The sequence below is a fragment of the Papilio polytes genome, unplaced genomic scaffold (genome assembly GCF_000836215.1).
Source record: "Papilio polytes unplaced genomic scaffold, Ppol_1.0 DF824191.1, whole genome shotgun sequence".
In the NCBI taxonomy this organism is placed as follows: domain Eukaryota; kingdom Metazoa; phylum Arthropoda; class Insecta; order Lepidoptera; family Papilionidae; genus Papilio; species Papilio polytes.
In genome coordinates this window covers 2143902-2167002 of record NW_013525013.1, presented here as the reverse complement: position 1 = coordinate 2167002, position 23101 = coordinate 2143902, and the positions used below count along the sequence as shown (strand labels likewise).

General features: G+C 33.9%; 3 protein-coding genes across 3 annotated transcripts in view; 2 read left to right on the top strand and 1 right to left on the bottom strand.

The window, feature by feature from the left end:
- LOC106110890 overlaps positions 1–23101 on the top strand; it is a 44406-nt gene that overhangs the window by 14594 nt on the left and 6711 nt on the right. The gene's annotated exons all lie outside the window — the stretch shown is intronic.
- LOC106110888 (probable malate dehydrogenase, glyoxysomal) lies at positions 327–12986 on the top strand. The gene is made up of 7 exons (XM_013292836.1): positions 327–612; positions 1080–1302; positions 3744–3888; positions 6447–6626; positions 10625–10825; positions 11060–11271; positions 12224–12986. The coding sequence occupies exons 1-7, from the start codon at positions 363–365 to the stop codon at positions 12471–12473; spliced, it is 1461 nt and encodes a 486-aa protein (XP_013148290.1). The 5' UTR covers positions 327–362; the 3' UTR covers positions 12474–12986.
- On the bottom strand, positions 13100–20671 carry LOC106110889 (pancreatic lipase-related protein 2). Its single transcript, XM_013292837.1, has 8 exons — positions 20343–20671; positions 18660–18759; positions 17549–17697; positions 16664–16730; positions 15902–16089; positions 15023–15241; positions 13633–13786; positions 13100–13240 (listed from the first exon to the last, which is right to left on the bottom strand). The coding sequence occupies exons 1-8, from the start codon at positions 20380–20382 to the stop codon at positions 13177–13179; spliced, it is 981 nt and encodes a 326-aa protein (XP_013148291.1). The 5' UTR covers positions 20383–20671; the 3' UTR covers positions 13100–13176.

Genomic DNA, 23101 nt, shown 5'->3' with positions numbered 1-23101 from the left:
TAAGTTCCTCTACTCTGTTTCTGCTTCTGGTCTTTCTCACTTGATTTCTTTGTTGGTGATCGTTTCCTGCGCACCTCCGTATAAGTTCAAATAAATCAAAGTGCGTCTAAAAAATTATGGGATAGTTTAAACAAGTTTGTGCGCAGGCTTACTTGAGACTTATTTAGAAAGTGGGTTTCCACTGTATGGGTTTCCATACTTCATTGAAAATTATCAATCATTGGGTTTTTTTACTTATACATAAAACCTCCGCAAAGTATCAGACGTGTTTTGAACTTCTTCTGTCAAAAATAAATATGTCACAAGTCAAATAAACGACCGCAGAAAGGTTCTTTTAATGTAAATAAATCTAAATTCTAGCAATGTTTACATCAAATCTCATATCAAGATCTAAATATCTGTTTGGAAGTTTTATAAATAGGCATGATACTAATTTATTTAGATATTATGCGAAATTTAAAGACGATAACAAAGATTGTAGGAAAGCTATAGTAGACATACCACCCAAAAAGGATGAAGTTTGTCCCGGACCTTGTGAGAGGAGGAAGAAAAAGAAGGGGATACTGCACAGGATAAAATTGAAAATTATTGAAGGGGGAACTAACTTTGGAAGTATGTTTTTATATTGTTTTATGACAAAATTTGTGTGAAAAAAAAACATTTGTGAAAGGAGCGAATTAAGTTTCGACAGCTGATAGAGATGTATGCAAAAATAGTAAATATTGTGCCGACCCTTAATAAATAAAATGGTAGGGACTTTATGGTAATTTTCCCGGCAATATCCACTTTCTTGATTTGTGAATACAGTACTATTTCATAGAATATTGCCTAAACATATTTTACACTTACGGCTACCTATAAATCGATGTTCTGGGCATAAATAAAATCCAGCATTACCGTGTTGGCTCATTACACTCAGGTAATAAAATGCAACGTCTCGACGGAGCTGTAATTTCAGGAGACATCTGTTGTGTACATTACGTAATATGATTTTGCAAGTGGAAAACAGAAATAAACAACTTCGGCTCCCATACCAGTAGGATAGGATTTTAAAATTAAATTTTTATAACTTCTGGTAGCGCCATTTCGTGAATTGCGTTGTGAAAAAACGAAGAAGGAGGGCAAAGAGGAAACGGCGCCACAGATTGTGCCGGAGGGTCAGAAGGCGCTGCCCGCTCCCGTACGCGAGCCGCTCCCGTTGCCCGCGCCGCGCCCCGGGGTTCAAGTATCGGTGCTTGGCGCTGAGACCACCGTAGGCCAGTACACCGCGCTTTTGCTAAAGCAATGCCCTTGTATAAAAAAGTGAGTCGAAAACATTTCATTAAAAGTTTTAAGATAATTCAAAATTATGAAACAATGTAGGAGCCCTATTCGTAATATTCTTTCTGAGATACGCCACTTAGTTCTTGCGAATATAAATAATTTAGAATTTTAACTAATGTTCCAGTAAATTAAGACTAGCTGTTGCTTGCGACTTCGTGCGCGTGAAATTGAAAATTATAAAAAACTTTAGCCTATGTTATTCACAGATAGATTACCTTTCTAACGGGGAAAGAATTTTAAAAATCGGCCTAGTACTTTTTGAGTTATTTCAATACATACAGACAAATTGAGTACCTCCTTATTTTGGGAAGTCGGTGAAAAGTACAAATAGTTTCTCTTTATAATATGAGTATAGATTCGTGCACGTACTGATGTATATATTTAAAAAATCTTTTGCATATGCAATTTCCCATAAGCAAAAGAAATAGATTCATTCAAACGCCCGTGTAATGTAATATCCCTCAGCGAGTTGCAATAAATTTAGAGCTATGTGGGGAATGTGAGCCGTGTTTTGACACCCCTGTCACTGGATAAGACGAAACATCTCCAGAGACGCGACTGAACGGATTTATAAGCCGCGTCTTCGAATGACGTCACGGACTTCTAACCGCTTCTGACGAAGTAAATCAGATTGTTTACGACTACTCTGGAATATTGTCAAATTACATTAAACTAGATTAAAAATATCAATTTTAAAAGTTACCATTTTAATAAGCAAATAAGTTATATCAGATTTATTGTTATATTTATATTCGTGGATGTTATATTCAGGACAAATTATTAAAAAAAAATAATTCACCATCCACACGTTACAAAAGAGTCAACCAACTTACAATTAGCTGTATACCAGCGCAGCCTTCCGGGAAATTTCGTTTACCTTCGAAATAACACTCGAATTCACATCGCAATAGAGCGTTAATGGAATTTATGATGTGTTTTTGAAAAGCAATTTCATTTAAATTACAAATAAAATACACATTTCTAATATGTCAATGACTTGACGATGTCGCAATTATTTTTTCACCCCTCACGTGAGCCGCGAAAATACTTAACAAAAAATTGTGCGTAAAAAAGGACAAAGTTGCAATTTTTGCCCATTTTCATCTTCAATAGCTTATACATTTTTATCTTACTATTATATCTTGAAAATGAAAGAGATAAATTACATTTTCAGGCCGCGTAAAACCGCCATACACGATTCCCCGCACGTGGGACCACTAAGGCATGAAATAGGCGCGCATCAAAGATTTACACAAACCTTAGACGTACTGTTATATGGATCGTTCAGTAAATGTAATAAAAGGAGCAAAGATTTTACGATTCGTGCCGCGACACGCTGGTTGTTTATCTTGCCCTTTATTGCAGCCAAGTGATAAGATAGCCCATTAGAGACGTTATTGAATACAGCTTTAAGATTCTTTCTTTCTTCACTCCCTTCTAAAAAACTCTAAGTACGACAGTTATTATTGGAATAGACGCAAAGCGAATTATAACAAGACAGAAAAAATGTTTAGTTAAAACTGTACTTTGTATTTTTTCCGACACAGTGTCACGTTTTATTCGAAATGAAGTCGATAAAATCTAGCTGTACCTAGTCTACTGTAGTCTTCCAGGCAGTGTAAATGAGATCTATTATTAGTTTGCACGTTTGCCTAGAACTGGAATCTGAACCACTCAGTTTTGAATTACAAATTTTCTTTGTCGCTTTGTCTTGGGGATTGAAGACACTCGTTTGCATAATTTTAATGTCGCGTGCGTGTAAATGTATGATATACCGAATGATCTATAAAAGATAGTTTTTATCTAAAGGAATTCATACCTTCGCATTTCTTTCTTGTATGCTTTTTATCTCCAAAATATATGGAAACATTAATTTGCGATTTTTGTTGGGATAAACACGACCACGTATCTTTTGCAGTATTTTGTGAAAAAGAAATAGCCTAGTATTAATAAAAACTAAATGTGAGTTTATTTTTAAATAGTCACCTTTAATTATTTAGATAGAAGTGCAGAACGCTCTCGAGAGTGTTCGCATTTCCATGTCAAGAGATCATAGCTCGCCGCTCGCGTTTGCCAGCTGTCTACTGCGCTGCGGCAAACGTAATCAGTGCACAGACAAATGTTGATTAATTATGAAGCTATTTGATCACCCAAAACATAAACCAAAAACCATAAATGGTACATTAAGTACTTTCTCAAGCATTTATAAAGAGTTTCGATTGGACAAAACTGGTCACATTATGTGTTTTGAAAAAGGAAAATAAACCTACCTTAATTCATAGTAGAATATAGTAAAAGAGCAAGTGGCAACCCTGAAGTTGGACCAGTTTTAACAAAGAATCGGAGACAGCGTCAATATTGTAGGAAAGACCAGGGCTGCCCCGTACAACTAAGTATCCAAATGCTGGGCTCCATTTCAGACTACGCCTATACGAGGCGCGTTGTCCGCTGCCGAATTGCGATCGCGACCTGTGCCAGGTGGTGGATGACCTGCAGCACATCAATACCAACTGCCACATCCAGGCGTTCAGTTGTAGCTGCTGCGACCTGGAAAGATGCTTGCAGGTGATTTGTTCGCCCTAGTTACTGTAACTAACTAGATATAAATCTGAATCAAATATCGTACAGAGCTAGAACGTATGTTAGACATTTGATTATATGATAGAGTAATAAATTTACTTCGTTGTGAAAAGGTTTATAAATGAGTTAGTGTTATAGGTGGGATATCAGTTACTTTGTTTGTTTTTTACCTAAGTTTGTATTAATAATTATTGTTTTTCTTTGAAAGAAAACATAATTAGTCAACTACATCTTGCCACCTATTTATTATCATATCAAGATAAGGTTTATTTCGTTAGTAGTATAAAATTAATTATTGTTTCGAAACTAAAAGTTATGAAACTGTGAATCGTACTCCTATTTATGTTTTTGACCCGTTTTTTGTAAACACCTTTAGACGGCTGTAACAATGAAAATACAGCGGAATATGGCACACCATAAGTCTTTTTGCAAGTTGATGACCGCTGTAGAGGTATTTCTTAGACGCGAAAATATAACTACAATTTTTCGTACATCTTTTTGCAATAATTCTTTAAAATCTTTCTATAATTTTCTGATTTAGACAAGTTATGTTTAACTATTGTATGAAACAAACCTGCAAAATTCATATTCTTCATTGTCCTAAATGACATCTCATTTCAGCAAATTTCTATTAAAAACCTAAACTTTACATAAATTTCCAGTTTTCACATTTCTAAAAGCTAAGATCGGTAAAAACATCCCATTAGCGTAATACATTAGATTTATGTTTTCTGCTTCGATATAAAAATGTCTATTTTTACGTTTTATGCTCCTGAAGGCCAATGTTCAAATCGAGACCGAAAATTATTCTATAAACAAATTTAGTTAAAAAATACATTTAAATCTGTGCGATATAAGATTTGTACATTAAACATATTTCTATAAATGGTAGAACTTTAAAAACTCGAAACTAAAAGGAGACACAAGCCTCATAAATCATGTCTACGTAAAATTCGATTGGCAACGTTCTCTGCGCCCCTACGAAATTTGCATATCGTAGAGCCCACCTCGCCACCGCAAGCGTTGGAGAAACTGAACAAGTTTGCTCCACTTTACACTTAACTTTATTATCAGCACCGCTGCACTCTATTTGGTGGTTAACGATTGATAGTAACATGCAAACATGTGTTAAATTTGATATACGCAAACAGTAAAACTATATTCGCTATCTGTATTTAGTTTTAGTAGGATACAATTTTGTACAATACAAGAACCAGTTGCTATTTACACAAAGAACTGAACATTGTAATATAATTCCTCATTGAATTTTACAAAACATCGCAAACGATAAGCTCCGGTTGAACTATTGAACTACGAATATGCTGGTTAGTGTAGTAAAAATCAATTTTATTTAAGCTTCGGTCACCAAGCACAATATTTTTACAGCGAATATTCCAAGTAAATTGTATTAGTCACAAATACCAAAGCAATCATTAAAGGTTGAACAAAACGAGTACAATGGCGTTGGTGGAATGAGAAGTTTTCCCCGCTCGACTTGTTTCGTCGGTCGTGCATGGCGTGGCGTTTGCAAGCGGGTGGCGACCCCGGGGGCTGCCAATCAATACGACAAACTACACCCGACCGCGAAATACATGAATAAAACTTCGCAAGAATCGATTTTGGCCTTATCTCAATCTGGTTGTGTAAGCTTGCCAAGAAAGAACCTTGATGTGCGTAACTTTTCGACTATCGTATATACAGTTAACTTTATATAGCCTCTAACTATCGGCTTTCGAATCTAACTGCTACCTACTTTCTATAGACACAACAAAGGATTGACCTAATGTAATAGTTCAATAGTTTACATTGAGAAGAATCTTCCCCTTTGCTGACGATGGGAAATCTTTAGATTATGCCTTCTGGGAAAGACCGGATTATACGAATACTAAACTTAATAAAAGTGTGGACTAGAGGGAGTACTGAATATCTCTTAACGGAAATTGGTAGTTAACGATGCTTTGCTTCTAAAAGCCGAACTAATCCAAATTCTTGGCGAAGATCCCAGATATGACTCAAAACGACCAACAAATTCGACTGTTTGGCCAAGTTTCTTGATACAGATCAAAATGACCAACTAATCCAAATGTTTGGCCAAGATACCAGATAAGGATCAGAATTGGCAGGCTATCGCGTGTCTACAGTCAATGGGGACGCGCTACTGATTAACAACGTGCTACTTATTGGGCGCTAGTTGGCGACAAACACAACCCTCTGACCGCGCCCCCCAATGCTTTTTATATTACGTTACGGGTCAATGACTCGTTTTTTTAACAAATTCCATATTTCGTGCCGTATAACAGTTCAATTATTTCACGTCGCTATTGCTCCATTTGTTTTAATAATTATTGTTTATTCGTAATTAAATAACTTCACGAGATCGTGTTATGGTAATTGGGTGGCAAGAGATGTTAATGTAGGTCAAAATTTGGACGGTTCTTATTTTCTTAACTGGTTAGAATAATAAATTAAAGGTGGTTTCATGGATTATCTGATCCGTAGATCGTTATTTGATTGATTCGTACATCGTTATTTTATATTTCTAGAATACGGATTTAGTGCTTGTTATGGACGGAGCTTGCAGCACGGATTCATACGAGAAACGATTCACCGACCAAGCGGCGATGGTGAAGCGATACGCAGACGTGATCGCTAATGAGTGCCCTAAGGCGTTCATCATAGTTGGCGCTACGCCTATCGACTGCATGGTACCTTTAATGGCTAAGGTTGTATTGTATTTTAAAAGCGTTTTTTAGATACTTAATATTTACTTTAAAATATTTGAAAATGATCTCTATCAATATTTCAGTTTAGAAAATCATTTACTTCTGTCCACATTATTTAGAAATTAGAAAAGTAAAAGAGAATAACAATCGTATTGAGAACTTAAACTATTTTGTAATGTGTTAAAAATAACAAGCACATTATATTACTTTGATTAGGTTGATTTTTGTGCAACAAAGGCCTATTTATTTGATTGGTTGCACTTGAGATTTAAAGTTTATTAAATTGGTCATCAATGCAAAAACATACAATAATTAGATTTGTATGGCTGTTGCTACTGCGATTGAGTGTCGTTACAGGCTTCCATAAAACTTTACGAACTAATAATATTGGGCCATTAGCACTTTATAGCTGGAATATGAGTCGTTAATTCTTAGATATGGATGTAATCAGCGCTTTATGAATGCAGCACTCGCCATACACTGCCAAGTTATTATTACGAGATACGGACTGACAGATTAAATTCCGTGTGACATATTAACACTGTTGCCATAAGGAAAAATTTTACAGGAACGATCATGTAGATTAAAGCAGATTGTTTTATAAAAAAAAAACAAAAGTCCTTTTTTATTAGTTCCATTATTTTTTCAAACAATACTTTTTTAGTAAATAGTAAACTGAATACTGGCATAATGCAAAATGTCGTACTACATTTCCATGAAAAAAAAATGTATTCAAATTTCGAACGCATTCGGCGCGCTTGCAGTTTTCAATCTGTGGTCTCGGCTCCCGCTACAAACGCTTTCATTATGAGTGAAGCGGTGCGTTCTAGAGATCGGATAAAAGCCGTTATTGCTGGCTTGCATCGAATGAACATTGTAATCTACGCTTTTAAAGTAAAAGGCCAGACTCATTTCGATAAGTGATATCGGTTAGAGATGTTTTTTCATATAAGTAATCATTAAATTAACACCGGTATACAAAATAATAATAAGGGTTGTTAATATTCCGTAAACAAACTAGGAGTAAAGTCATCCGTCACAAGTACAGGTCAACGAATCCTCCCTACCTTTATCTATTATAATACAGTCTTTACCTTGACGACATCTATACAAGTTGAAAGGTATCCATTTAAAGAGAATTTTCCTCGAAGTTTCCTCAATTAACCGTTGCCCTTTCATCTCTTCATAAAGAACATCCCGAACCGAACTGGCTATTATTAGACAAATTGGCAATGGCAACATTTCACTATATCTTGAAAAATATTTTTACTGTATACTGGTTAATACTTTTTTTGATATTCTTTTGTATGCGTTGAACTTACTGCGACCATTTACTTCATTGTAAGTGAGTTTAATCAAGTTTTTTTGTGTCTCACTGGTAAAAAAAAAAAAGAATTCCTTCATAAGCTAAGACGTAAGCTGCGACAAGTAAAGCCTTTGACGCAGTTTCACGGTACATTAAACTGCGTGGTTCGACTTCTTTTTTACAGTATCGGATGGCAAACTAGCAAGCAGCCACCGTAATTCGCCAATTTAGCGAAGCGACCGGTACCCATAGACATTTGCAGATGCGTTAGCAACCTTTAATTCATAGAATGGATGGATAAAATTAACTAAATTACTGAACGTTTCTCGATAAAATAGTGGCGTAGAAACACATAGGCTTATTTTCTTTTTATTACTTTTAATAGTAGCGGATTACAGCTAGTCTTACACCTTATGATATATATAAAAAAAAGTCGATAATAAATTTCCCAATAAGTGAAATAAGTACTTTTTTATCCAATGACGTTGGTAAAGTAATTCCTTGCGTAACCCCGGTGGGTATCGGTGACGTGAAATAGAGACGTTCGTAGGAGCGATTGTTCTCAAAGCCAATCAAGTTTATAGAACTATCGAGTTTGATTATGTTTGCTGGAGCGATTAACTTATTCCATTTAGTATTGAATGCTCGCTATTGCTTTTGTTGGGAACTTTGCGGTGTCCTGATAGTTTTATTTGGATGGAGTTTCTGATGAAAAATTACTATCAATAAAAAGTAATATACGTAAGTAGATATAGATATTACTAAAAAGAGATGTTTCCTAACAAAGCATGAAATATTTTATCTTACTATCTTACTTCTTAGTTAATATTAAAAATGCGAAAGTTTAGATGGAGGAACGTATGTTAGAGTTTGATGATGAGGATAGTCTGAAGAACATATTGGATACTTTCTTTTGTTTTTTTTTTTAAGTCTACGCAGACGGAGTCGTGGACGAAAGTTAGTGATGAAATAAATATTCTGGCTCTATCAGGACTCTGTAAAATTAGTATTTTGATGAGTAACAAAATTAAAACTAAAAAATTATAAACAAATGTGAAAAAAACATAGTTAGCTATAAGGAAAAACCTCATACTGTCGTTTTTCCAAGAATGCCTTTGATGTGAGCTTATGAGGGGCGTGCGTAGAATGTCCCGCGGCAATGCGCTAATGACCCGACAACATAAACCTCGGATTGTAAAAGCTTTTTTAACGTACCAACATGGAAAAGGCAGTTTCGTAAAGATTTTATCATTACGACGGCGAAAAAAGATTAGTAGAATGTGTGCATATAAATTTACCGTCACGTGTGGATTTAACAAAAGAAAATATAAGCATATGAAACACTAGCCGTTGCTCGCGACTGTGAAAATAAAAAAATGTGAAAATCAACCTATGTTACTCACTGACAACGTAGCTTTTCAATTCTGTAAGAATTTTTGAAATCGGCCCAGTAGTTTTTGAGTTATTGCAATACATACAAAAATACAAATCTTTCCTCTTTATATTAGTATAGATAAAAATTATACTACCTATTCACGAAGTCTCTAATAAATACGTCCAAGCAATATTGACAATAATAAATGCTTTAATCAAAATATAAATAACACAAATTTCAAAGTTAACCATTTTTCACCCGTAATTAAGGGGAATTTCATCTCTTAATTAACATTGTCAAAGACTTTATCGACTTCATGAGAAAGTCCTACGTCAGTGATGTTTGCAACATTTGCAAATGAAACGCAGACAATGCAGCTAATGCTCGGTAACCTGATCTCATTGTAGGTGTAAACAGTTGCACGATTTTTCAAAGAAAATCGCGTTTGTAACATGATATTAAGCCTCGTGTAATTCATTTACAACCACAATGAATAGAACTAATATGTAATATACTATTTAAAATAAATAAAATAGCCTATTTGCTAGATTGATTTAAAAAAAAATAGGACCCACCTGCAAGCACTATCTTTCGGATAAAAAAAGAATTATCAAAATAAGTCCACTAGCGGCGGAGTTATGCCGTAACACACATAAAAAATAAAGACGAATTATGTACCTCCTTCCTTTGGGAAGTCGGTCAAAAAGTAATATGTTAATCTTGCATAAATCGTGATAAAAAAGAGCTGTGTTACACGAGAAGCTAATTTTAAACCCAAATTCATATAATAGTTTTGGGGGCAAAAACTTAAAATTTGAGTACATTTCGCAATAAACGCGCTCTATAACTTATAACCTATAACATACTTTGTAACGGAATTGACATTGAAATAATTCAATTAAATCAATTAAGTGCTGCAATAGGATTAATTTGCGTCGGTACGCGAGTGTGAAAATCTTGTTACGAAGATTTTCAAGGATTACGTTGTTTTTTCATTTAGTATATTCCTATCTGGATTCTCTGTAAAGCGTATTTGCTAAGTATTTTTAACGTGATATTGAATAATAGGATTACGAAAAAAATTGATTTATGATCAGAAAGCATAGAGCTTGAGCCTGCATTTAAAAAAGTATGCTCTCAACTGTACAGCTAGCGCAAGCTGGCTTGTCGGAAAATTATTTATTAGACAAAATGTTACCAAAGTGAGATAATATACTCTTTCTCTTTTACTTTTTATTTCCAATCTCTTTTCACTTGTTCTCAATTTTATCCTTAAAATACAAATAAAACTAAAACGTAACTATTACTTTCTCTCAGGCGTTATCAGACATGGGTTGGTACAGTCCCCGTCGTCTCTTAGGGTCCTTGGCTGTGCCGGAGATGAGGGCAAGTACTCTAGCCGCGAGGGCGTTGTGCCTGGACCCCTCCTACTGCAAGGTGCCCTGCGTCGGTGGAACCGAAGGCGACGCTTTGGTGCCGTTATTCTCCAAAGCTGTTGAATACTTTGATTTCACTAGGGTATTTTAAAATAAATTATATATTCCTACTGTACAAATTTTCTAGCCATAGAACGATTGCATTTTGCAATTATTATTTAACAGTTATCAGTATATTTATTTGACCGTTCAAACAGTTAAACGATCTTACGTCTTAAGGTCATTAGAGAGCTTCGCCCAAGTAACTATGGGTCTCGTACAGTAATAGGAATCATTATTTATCCTAAGAATTGTAGGTCGTTGTCTCTTATTTTAGCATAACGCTGAAATGCTAACGGAGACAGTGCGCTCGTCTCCAGCGGCGGTGACCAGGTCTGACGGCGACTGCTTGCGCGCAGCGGAGCTGAGCGAGGCGCATGCACTAGCGGGTTTGGTTTCCAAGGTCGCTAATGCCCTCATCTGTGCAGATATACCGCATGTTACTGGATACTGTCAGATGAACCCGGGACAGGTTATATGCAGCTCTAGGTAATTCATCAACATGGTACTAGATGTTATACTCAGATGTAAATTGGTCCATTTTAAAGACCTTTGGTGATCACTTAGTGTTTCTAAGTGCAGTATTTAGACTATAAGTAGATGTTGGTAAGAAGATATAAAACTTTATGCAATTATTTCCTAACGTTGTAGAATAGTAGTTCCATTTTATTCTAGTTTAGAAAACTTCGACTTTCCCTTTATGTCTTGGTACATAAAGTACGAACTTTCAAAAAACGTGACATCTTTTATGTTTGCACCCCTGTCATTCGAATATCTACAAAGAAGTACCTCATTACAGCGAATGAAATGCACGAATATTTGTATTCCCTTTCAAGTGTACACTCTAAACAGCGGAATATCACGGAAGTATTAATTGAAATCGGAGTTGCTTTGTTTATACCTGCTTTACATTTCAAAGGAATACGCATGAATATTTACCGAACCGAATAACAAAGAAATTTGGATATTATGCAACTTTAATATCTCGTAGAGTTACTTTAGAAATGTCTACAAGTACGAGCATTAGAAATACAAGTTACTGTTGCAACTTGTTTAGAATTTCGAACAATTTGTTCACGGATAAGCCACCGACTTTAAATCACTAATACAAAGTTTCAAATACTGAAATTAATCGACTATGTCTATCTTAAAAAAAGTTAATATTAATGTTAATTAAGTCTTAATTGCCGCACTTAAGAGTCTTGACGTAGATTTAGTAATATATAAGAGCCTGCACCACCACTGGCTGATAGAGGCTCAGATAGCTTAAAAATGACGTCACTGGCAAATAAGGGAACAAAATCCGATTATTTTCTCACATATTCTTTACATTGGGTTGTTATTAGACAATTTACAATTTGGTGGAACAGGCCCTAAGGGCCTTTTTAAGTTACCATTAAACTCAGAATGTAGCTTTAATGTAATCGAAACATTTATACAGATTCATAGCCAACTTGGTGGAGATTAACGGATCAGGGATCACGAAGAACTTTGGATTACCTCAGCTATCGGATACAGAAATCACGCTAATGAATGTAGCGATGAACGAATTATGTTACAAAGAACGACTGGTCTGCGAGTGGTACAATAAATACTGTAGCTCTTCCTGTCGATTAGAAGCTTCCCAGTTGCACTTCTTTACCCCGAAACATTATGAACGGTTTGATGATTGCGCATATGCCAATATGTAACAAACCAATATACCAAGAACTTATATCCGTCCGTCTGTGATAATGTTGAAATAGAATCGGTATTCATTTGTTATTTTTTATTATTGTTATATTTAATTAATTGCTATTTTTATTTGTACTAAAAATCTTAATGTTATTTGTAAAATTAAAAGTAAATTTTTATGAGAAATTAAGTGTTTTGGCGAAATTGCAGTTACAAGGTGGTAATATTGAAAAACAATCATAAATTTAACATATTTTATTATAACCACATCTATTCTAAACCGTCAAATACATTTAATTAGCATTTACAAGATTTAGAGCGTGCACACCTGTAACTAAAATATCGCACAATTGTTAAGTCTTGCTTTGCTTTCTATGAGATTTTACGAAGGTCGATTTTTTAGTCAGGCAACTGAACAGTTAAATTGGTTGCGAAACAATTGATAATCGTACAACGGTTGTGCGATAGTTTAGTCAAAGGTTTGCGCGCGCTCTAAAAGATATTCGAAGATAATAAACTTTTCAATCCTCTTTTTGCTTTATTTTAGTTTTTCTTTTACGCTAAGTATATAAGGAACATTCGATCATAAAGTGACTAGTAATGTTCGTTCTCACTAATAAATTATTGTACAGAGATAGCGGGATAGAAGACAGCATTGAAAACAATAAAACATTATTCAACAATAATTTAAAACAAAACAAGTTTATCTATCTTAATGCTTTATGGCCCATTCCTTGCAAACGGTGAATATTGATTCGTCTCCAAGTACATTATCCCTTTGATCCTGCAAAAAAATCATTAATTATGAAATTTTCTATGTGTGCGATTCGAAGGTAATACGTAATATTGAGAGATATGGACATCCCTTACATTCCCTATGAGGTAAACAGACACGTAGTCAATCAAAGAGATTCAAATATATAGATTAGGCATATTGGACACTTCACTTGAAACATTTTTACATTATCACATTAACGCTGCCTATTAATAGATCCTCTTCATCACATGTAAATCTAATTATATTTAAATTAATTTCCAATAGTTGTCTAAACTTGAAAACTGATATAGTACCCTTCAGGTAAAGTACCGGTAAAAGATTTTGTTCACTATGCCTAGTCTGTATATTTCATAAATGTCTTTTTTGGTGTCGATACAAAAAGGGTTGCAAAAACTAACGGTGGTTGAGCTCCTATGCCCATATATCCGTCTACACTGAAGCCACAGTTACTGGTGGGGTTTCGCCAAGTCTTGCAGAGCGTGGCGGGGAATCCAGTCGGGTTCCTGAGGGACTCTGCGTAGTACCGCCACGCTCGAATGTGACTGCAGCCATCTGGAAATGTAGAACTTTATTGGGACGCTAAATTAAAATTATACTAAGTTGATCGGACTTTGCGGAATAATTGTTTTAAGAAATTACGGAAACTGGTTAGATCGACAAGCGCAGTTGCCGGGCGCAGCTACTATTGCATATTTGAACACTTTCAGTATCTTCAGAGGTCTTTGTGACGCAACTGTTTCGATCTTTGTTATTTAATATTTCTCTTGCCAAAGATATTCCGATGAAGATAATAATTTTTCGATACAAGTATAAATAGTTATTAAAGATTATGTATATCATACTGGCATTATAACCGTCAAGATTGTCTATTTTAGAGAAAAAAAATGTAGTGATCTGAATAAAATAAAAAAAATGTGGTCGGAACGAATGTGTGATAAGAAATCAGTTATTGACATTTGGGCATTGTACGGTATTTGGCTCTATGCCAGCGGAGTATGCGGCGACCTGCAGGTTGCTCTCAAAGGTGCACTCACGATAAAACGGCGAGATTAAAAACTGTTTTCATCTCTATACGTGACTATAAGATAAAACTTGTTATAAGAATAACTTTTTTTTAGGTATATCAAGTTTCAAATTGTCAAATCACGTAAAAGTGTTAATAAACTTTCCTCAGATAAATCTAAAGACTAGTAAAAAAAGTTACACAATCAAGTATAATTTAACAAAGCATTAAATATGTTGTGTAAGCGATACGGCCCATAAAACGTAATAGTAATAGTTCCTTCAGCACAAATAATCGTATTTGGCGTTGCTTGTACCCCACCCCTCAACCCAGTGCCTACTGTGCGTCCCCCCTCCCGCTTTGCAGCATCCGCGCTGTGACGTCAGAGCATCGATCGCATCCAGCCGAAACCCTGTTACGACAGTTTTATCTCGTACTGGGATAATGAAGGGTGCCGCAACTCCTTTGTTCTAAACGTCTACTGCGAACTTTTGGTAGATCACGTACTTTTTGACTTTTCATTATAAAGTAAAACATACTAAAACAAACTTTTTGGATTTTTCCTAACAATTAACGTTTCTAGGGTAAGCAGGAAAATATTGTTTAGAAAAAAATGACCAACAAAAAAAGAGACAACTGTCCACTGGAATCCGACTGAGACTAAAGATATCCATACAGCAGTTTTTGAAAATATTTTCGTCCAAACTATAATACCACATAACCACAAGTAAAATTCTTCAAAACAAGTATTTGTAAGTAAACAGCATTTCAAAAGGTATACTTACAAATATATTTCACTTCCATATTCTTAACGAGCTGATCAACCCAGCATCCCGGCTGGATCCAGGATCCGTAATTAGGATAAAAGTCGACATCCCCGATCGGAGTCAGGAAGCCGAAGATTCCGGGATTTGTGTGAATGACATCCACGAAGGCGGCGTCACCTTTAGACAAATGACCATCTGCGTTCGTGAAGGTGTAGCCTGGGTAAGCAGGGTCCAATCCTGGAAAAGGTTACCACAATTTTTCAGTTATAAAACAAACATATCAGATTAGAACTAACAAAGAAAAAGCTTCACAGTTAGGTAAAATTTTTATTCATGAGTATGTATGGTCGCTTTGAGGATTACTTTTTACGATTAAAAGCATGTTTTAAAACATAAAAACACAATCTATTAGAAACACCATTTATGTTTTATATTCTTTAAGACTACCGCAGTTGTTTTAATTTTTAAGTACAAACCATAAAGAGGATTACTGCTCTTTGGCTGAAAACGAAACAAAGCTTTTTACTATAAAGGAATAATAAATTCGCGGGCGAACTTAAAACCTAAATCCGAGGATTAACTGTAACGCACGAAACAAACGAACTACTTCAACAAAAAGATTCAAAACACGAAAACTTACAAATATCATTTGTCTGCAAACTACAATAAAGTAGATCTACTTTCATCTGTACTTTAACAAACTCAACGAGGTTTCAGTCTAAGCTAATTTTTAACCGACTTCCCACAAGAAGGAGGTACTCAATTCGTCTGAATGTTTTTTTTAATGTGTGTTATAGCATAACTCCGCCCCTAGTGGACCGATTTTGATATTTTTTTTTAATTTAAATTGACAGCTACAGAACTCTTGGTTTAGTAAATTTAACTAAAAATGCATACCAGTTATCCTGCCTATTTGCAGACCTCTCGATTTCAACATCTTTCCCGCAAAGCCCGCGGCTTCGGCTCCTAAAGAAAATCCTACCACATGTAATGACGATGCCCTCGAGCCTACTGTGTCTAGATACTGTATAAAGTCTGCTAGTTTTGCTCCCATGTATCGAGTGTTCTTAACTGCTGTAACGTACCTGAAAAGTTCATTGCACAAATGTTATTTTACAAGTAACTTTTATATATGCTATCTGGAATTTATCATTACAATGATACGATTATTATCGCCATCATTAGCCTGTTTTATTTCGCTGCTGGACAAAAGCCTTTCTCAATCCTCTGCTTTCCTCGTCTAGTGATTCTTATGTTTTTTTAATTTTTACTCTGACAAGGCTATCTGTCTACTTCTAAGTATTTTTTACTCTGATTGTAAATAGATGCAAATTCAAATTCAAAGACGAAATAAACTTAGTAAAAATACAACTATCATGTTTACGCCTTTGTATGCGGAAAACTAAGAAATATATTTACATAAAGACGCAATAAATAAAATTCACATAGTACAGCGTACAACTCAAATTCCCAAGCGTACCATTTTTGTCTACACAAGAACATTGGACGCTTAAATAAGGATTTATTACTTTCTGTTGAACATTTCTGGCATTGATTTTATTTAGTAGTTGGAATAAAGTTTGTAGTATTGTTTCCTGACACACAAACAGGATTAGGTCAATATTATTTATACAAATTAAAACAAACAGTATTACTTACCAAGGGAATGGCATAAGACGTGACCAATCCACAGAGATAAAATTACAATCACTGGTCGCTAGATATTCTGAAATGAAACAATTTTTATGCTTTATTTATTTGTGGAGGTACATTTCCTGCGTTTTACTCTCTTAATGAATATATAGAAAATTAAAATACTTATCTAAAAACAACATAAGTCTACATTTTAGAACATTAAGTGACTATTAGCAAAAGAGACAAAAATTAACTTTAATAGGTCAAGACTCTCTTTTCTCGCAGATAAAGTTGCAAGACTTCAAGCTTCAGTTACAAATATCCATTTAAAAAATTACCGTATAAAAATTATACAATTTGAAACTTAATCGAAACTTTGATACTTGGCAAATTTACTTTCAAAGTTCAAAACTTTGCTAATGCTGTGTAAGACTTGATAAAATTTTGGCAACGCGTTTCTTCCAATATAAGTTTTCGAATTTCCGCTTTGTCTTGCATTTATCACATCGTCACTTGACAGATATGAATAATAAAATGTTTTATTGATTTGATTCTTAGGCAACACTTTTGTATAATTTTGTTTTTAATAAGGATAGATAATTAAATTAATAGCGAAGGAAATAATTGGTTTTATCGGAAATTCCCAAACATGTGGAGACTAACATTTTGACAATTTATAATTTTACTGGTTTCAAGATCATGTACTACTACAGTTCTTTACTCATAAACCCAGTTATTTTCCACATCGTTTCCTTGTAGGGTCTTCCAAGGAACCCAGGGGTCACCACTTTATGAATCCCCATCATCAAGTTGAAGCCCTTATCCCTTATGGAGGGTCGGCACAGTATATGCCACTACTTTATGAATCTCAATACTATTTCTATTTCGGATGAAATAAAATTTTCTTACCATCTCTTATAGTTATAGTGCTTGCTCCTGTGATAGCCTCTGAGAAGCCCATTACGTAGATTACGGTTGGCTTTGAGATGTCGAAATCAGTTCTGGACAACTCTGTTAAATTATTTGATGGGACTGTATGGAACGTCGTAGGATGCGCTCTGAAATATAAACAATAAGTTTATCTATATTTAGTGAATTTCCTGAATTCTAGAAAAATATTCACGTCCCTTTCATTGCTTTAAAAACTAGGCATAGAAATATATTTTTGTGCTAATAATCATTCTAAGTATCGATGATTTTTGCTGATTGGAAAAACATCGTATGTTATAAAAACTTTATTCATATGTAAACTTAAAATAAAAAACTGTTCTTGTTACGCACGAGGTCCAAGGTTGTTGCCGTAATGTTATACTCCAAGATTTTATGTACATTTAAATTATCAGTATATTGTTTCATAACATAATGTTAATTTCGTTTCATGGAACAAAAATCTACGCCTTTTATGTGATTATCAAAAACATATTAATTTACAATAGCCATGTAACAAAATACTGGTAAATTATGAACTGAACGAATCATTGATAATATGTCGAGACATTTTAGTACATTATACAAACTATCAAAGTATATAAAATTCAATTTAATTGCAAATTCTTATTATTTTCTGATACTTGTACCATTCCAACTTAGCTCTTGGCTTGCGCTAGGAGATACACGATCTGGGGTGTATGATAAATATTAACATGAACCAATGCCCAAATCAACGGTAAAGTCGAAGAAACCAGAAGGGTTTTAGTGGATACGCTCCACGTCCCTTTCTATTTGGGCAGGGATGTGGAGAGAGCCCCAAATACCCTGTGTCTTTCTCCTAAGGCACATGGGATGTGCAACGCATTTCCCCTCTTAAAAAAGAGATGGTATACAATAATCGAATGGAGGTCATTCCAACTGACGGCCACGTATAATAACTTATGGGAAGTTATTGGCGCTTCAAATCGTATAGTGCTTTTAAAAAAACCCTCATCAACCTGCCCATCTTTCTACAGCGGGTCGACACAATATGCTGCTCTCCATACATCTCTATCAGCTATATCTGAATTCACTTTAAGAAAACCAATACCTGTTGAATAGCTTGTACTGGATGTCAATGCCGTCATCTCTCAGACAACAGTTGATACATTCGCCTATCGGAGCTGGCATGTAACAGATTTCTGCTATACCTGAAATTAAATAAAATAACGTTTCTAATAATGTATAACTATGACTTTTCATTGAGGAAATATTTGTGTGAAAACAACAAAAAAATCATCATCACTAGCTCACTATACCTCCCTAATGTGGGGCTCGGAGCGTACTAAGTTTTTAGGGGAATTATATAATAGTTTTTACTAAAATTTATCAGCAATGCATTTTTATATACAAACAAGATTTGTTTATTCACCTATAATACCTATGTACTTTCGTATGCATACATGTAATCATTATTTACCATAAAATATTCCATGACAATGTGAATTAATAATATCTGCAGTCAACATTTAACCCTGAATGCATCACGTTATACTGCATCATCAATTTACAAAGCAATTTGTATATTTACACTGTACTTGAGATGTATTATAACATGTTGATCAAGGTAAATGGATAAGCATATAATTACGTAAATATATGTAATCAATACGATAATTTAATAACCTACGTACATAAGTAGCCTGGTAGAAGTAGATACTTGGCATAACAAAAGGAAAGAATCAAACACAATGTACGAAATAGTTTCTAAAAGTTTAATTAATTTTTGTGCATTTTAATATGAAACTTTAATTTTGACCTTAATTAACTCTATAAAAACTTACTATGAATATTCAAAAACAAACATTTCCAATATTATGTTTCTGCTTTTTTGTCTATACACGGAAATCTTAAAAAAATCTACCGTTTCTTTCAATACCTACTATAAGTTTACTCTATATGTGTATGTTTTGTTGGAATTTTTAATTGTAATAAAATATTTTTATTCGTCTTTTCAAGTACAAGTATGTTTTTTGTATATATCACTTCATGTAATAAGGCTTGTTTACCAACTTTATGTTTTTTTTTTATAATAAGATGAAATCTTCCTGCGAAAATAAATACTCTACATAATTTAATATCGTCAATCTTCGTTTTAACATTCCAATTTTAATAATCAGTTAACAAAGAATATTGCATTCTTCTCTCATACTCCTTTTCACCACCATAAACCCTTCTTCAAATAAAATGGCTTTTGGAAACCTATCAAGAGAACATTCTACGTACGTAGTAAAAATAAAATTTCACGGTAATATCTGTACAGGATAATATAAATTTACAGAAGTTTCAGCGTACCATTTGTCCATAGCACATAGTAAAATAAAATTAACGATAAAAACATAACTCGGAGAGCATGTTCTCTTACACAAAAAGAACATTGTAATTAGCTACTTTACAATATTAAAATATCAAAAGTAAAAATAAAAGTTTGTTGTAAAAATAGTAAAAGACAACCAACTCGTGATCACTACCGTGTCTGTTTTGAATTGATCATATTTTAAAATGTATAATATGAAAGGTGGGATATATAGAAAACATGGACGTCGCCAGACGATAGGGCAAAGCAGCCTCCTAAAGACGAAGAAAAAAGTTGTACTACTAGCTCCCCCTTGACCATCGACTACCAACACTTATGAAAGAAAAAAGCCTTTAAATTAAATAAATGTTTTAAGTAATCCAGAGTTTCAAAGTTTCCGGAAAGTTCATAACAAAAATATAACAAAAAAAAACTTACCTATGAAAAAAGTCATTATCGTGCACGGCGAGGGTTTCATGTTGCAAACTTAAATCACAGGAAACTAGGGGAAAACTCTTTAGGGACGGGAAAATCATGTCACAATCACAGAGCGACCCCACGTTCTCCCCTAACGAACACAGTCACAATGCCGTACTATCGAAGATAAACTCATTAAAAAAACTTTTTTTATTACATTGAAAGCTAGTAGATTTTTTTTCTTATTAGCATACACACTGATATCTTCCGTATATCCACATTGTGTATCGTAATTTTAATACAAATAGAAGCAGTTCACTTGATAGATTAGCTACTACAGAGCTATGTTTGCTGCACAGAGTACCTTCAGCAACTGTTCTCTATTTTTCTGTCTACTCGAACGGCAAATCTTTCGCAATTTACTATAAAAATTTAACTTAGATGTCGCAACGTGTTTACAGTCGGTCGTATTTAAATTACAATTTGACTGAGCATTTGTTAAAATTGGACATGTAAAAAAACAAGCTCGCAGACGATATTATGAAATTTTAGTTATTGTCTACTATTTTTGTCTGGAGATGATAAAATATTATTTTTAATGTAAACTCAATATAAATCTTTTAACCTGATTGTGGCAAAGACAATTCTATCTATACTAATATTATAAAGAGGAAAACTTTGTATTTTTGTATGTATTGAAATAACTCAAAAACTACTGGGCCGATTTTAAAAATTCCTTCACCATCAGAAAGGTAATTTATCTGTGAGTAACATAGGCTATATTTTATTATTACTAATGTTTAGGAACTATTATTGTTAATAGAATAACGAGCTGTTGCCCTCCAACTTCGCTAGCGCAAATTTGGACCACCTGTTACGCCATTTTGACAGCGCAGAGTAAAAAAAAAAGTAGTCTATAATATAGCCGGCTATGTAAACTACCCTTCAGTGAAAGTCCGGTCACAATCAGTCCAGCCGTTTCGGAGATTACCGATTACCGACAAACAAACAGACAAAAAAAATACAATTTTCGTTATCAGCAACGCAAATACAATGTTTCTGAAATCTAGAATTTTTCTTTTGATAATACAAACAGACACTTCAATTTTATTATAACTATGTATACATTTTCAAATCTTGTTGCTTACTGCTTACTCTTTCTTTTTCAACGCAAAACAAGGAGATACTGCGTCACTACATTTCCCACGTTAAATGTATTTCATAAACATTTCCCACTCCGGTCACATCACATTAAGTTAATTCCGATAAACGCAATAATTAAACAATAGTTTTGTATTTTTGGCAAGTCACTTATCTGAGAAGTAGTTAGGAAATGTTTGTTGATAGTATCTCATAGAACAATTGTAATAGAGCGAAATTGTGGAGAATCGATTGCGTCGCCGAAGCGTAACGTGTCACAATCACTTTAAAAATTGTAAATTAAATTAATGTGTAATACTATCTTTACTTTAGATAGTTTACGGTTAGTTAACTTTATGTTAACTATTTTACGTAACTTTCTTAGATTTAATTTGTATTTAGACACACTTATGATGTTCTTTACAGTATATTTAAACCTACGGGCTAACACTAGTCTATACTAATATTATAAAGAGGATGGATTTGCACAATAACTCAAAAACTACTGGGACGAGTTTAAAAATTCTTTTACCATTAGAAAGCTTTATTATCTGTGAGTATCATGTATATTTTTTTGCGATAATTAACATGTATCGGGCGAAGTCGCGAGCAACAGCTAGTAAATAGTATTTCAACACTAAATAATAACATCTCAATAGTTTGAACGATAATTAGCATTTAAGCCGTTGCCAAAAGTTGATCTTGGGTTCATAACCTTTGTAGCAATGAAAAAATAAATTGTTAAAACACAATTACTTGTACTTACATCATGTTTCAATGACTTACTTTTAAGTTCCGAAGGCTTTATGATACTTGTAATTAGATAATTACAATACAATAAAGACAATTCCACACTGAAAGCTAAGATATGTCGAAGCTGTTTTTAAAGCTAGAGCACTGTTAATTTTTAAATTTGACCTAGAGTGATTACTAAAGAGAAATCAGATTTTTTTTAAATACACGAACAATTCGTTGAGGCCCAACAGAGTATAAATATTAAAATTGTAAAATTAATTAAATTAAAATTGAATATTCCATTACAACAATTATATATTTTTAACTAATCCAATAAAACGTGGCCATCGCGCGGCTATAGTATGCTAGATGGTTACGGGTAAGCTTTATAAAGCAAAATGTTAATTAAAGAAATTGTAAAATAATTTACCATCTCTGATGGTTATCTCTTAAAGTTTTTATAATCTTTTACTTTACTCGTAACTGTTAACAATTAAAAGAAGGCTAGAGTTATATGGTTTCAAAAATATAAAGTCTGTGCGTATCCTTTACTGCAATGCATGTACAATACATATCCTCCTTCTACTCATTCTCTTTAAAAGAAACAGAGATAGCAAAAGATTTTTGTACAGGTATTTCTACAATGGAAACCTACCGTACAACATACTCATTACTGAACTATCGTAAAAGAAAAAGAAACGGTAGAATAAAATTGATGTATATTTTTGTATTGTGCAAGTGAACAAAATAATATATTTCATTTTAAATGCGGGTCATGACATTGAGACTTATTTAATGAAGTGTCATTGTTGTAGAAAAAAAAACAAAACCGACTTCCAAACAAAATACACTAAAAACAAAACAAAATGCACTAAAAACAAAACAAAATATTCTCAAAAAAACAG

What these genes read in the sequence shown, in the direction of transcription:
- LOC106110888 (XM_013292836.1), top strand. Translation starts at nt 363, where the DNA reads ATGTTTACATCAAATCTCATATCAAGATCTAAATATCTGTTTGGAAGT. An exon ending in AGGGGGAACTAACTTTGGAA is followed by an intron (nt 613 to 1,079) that starts GTATGTTTTTAT and finishes AACTTCTGGTAG; the next exon opens with CGCCATTTCGTGAATTGCGT. An exon ending in AATACTTTGATTTCACTAGG is followed by an intron (nt 10,826 to 11,059) that starts GTATTTTAAAAT and finishes CTCTTATTTTAG; the next exon opens with CATAACGCTGAAATGCTAAC.
- LOC106110889 (XM_013292837.1), bottom strand. Translation starts at nt 20,382, where the DNA reads ATGAAACCCTCGCCGTGCACGATAATGACTTTTTTCATAG. An exon ending in GATAATGACTTTTTTCATAG is followed by an intron (nt 18,760 to 20,342) that starts GTAAGTTTTTTT and finishes ATTTAATTTCAG; the next exon opens with GTATAGCAGAAATCTGTTAC. An exon ending in CACTATAACTATAAGAGATG is followed by an intron (nt 16,731 to 17,548) that starts GTAAGAAAATTT and finishes GTTTCATTTCAG; the next exon opens with AATATCTAGCGACCAGTGAT.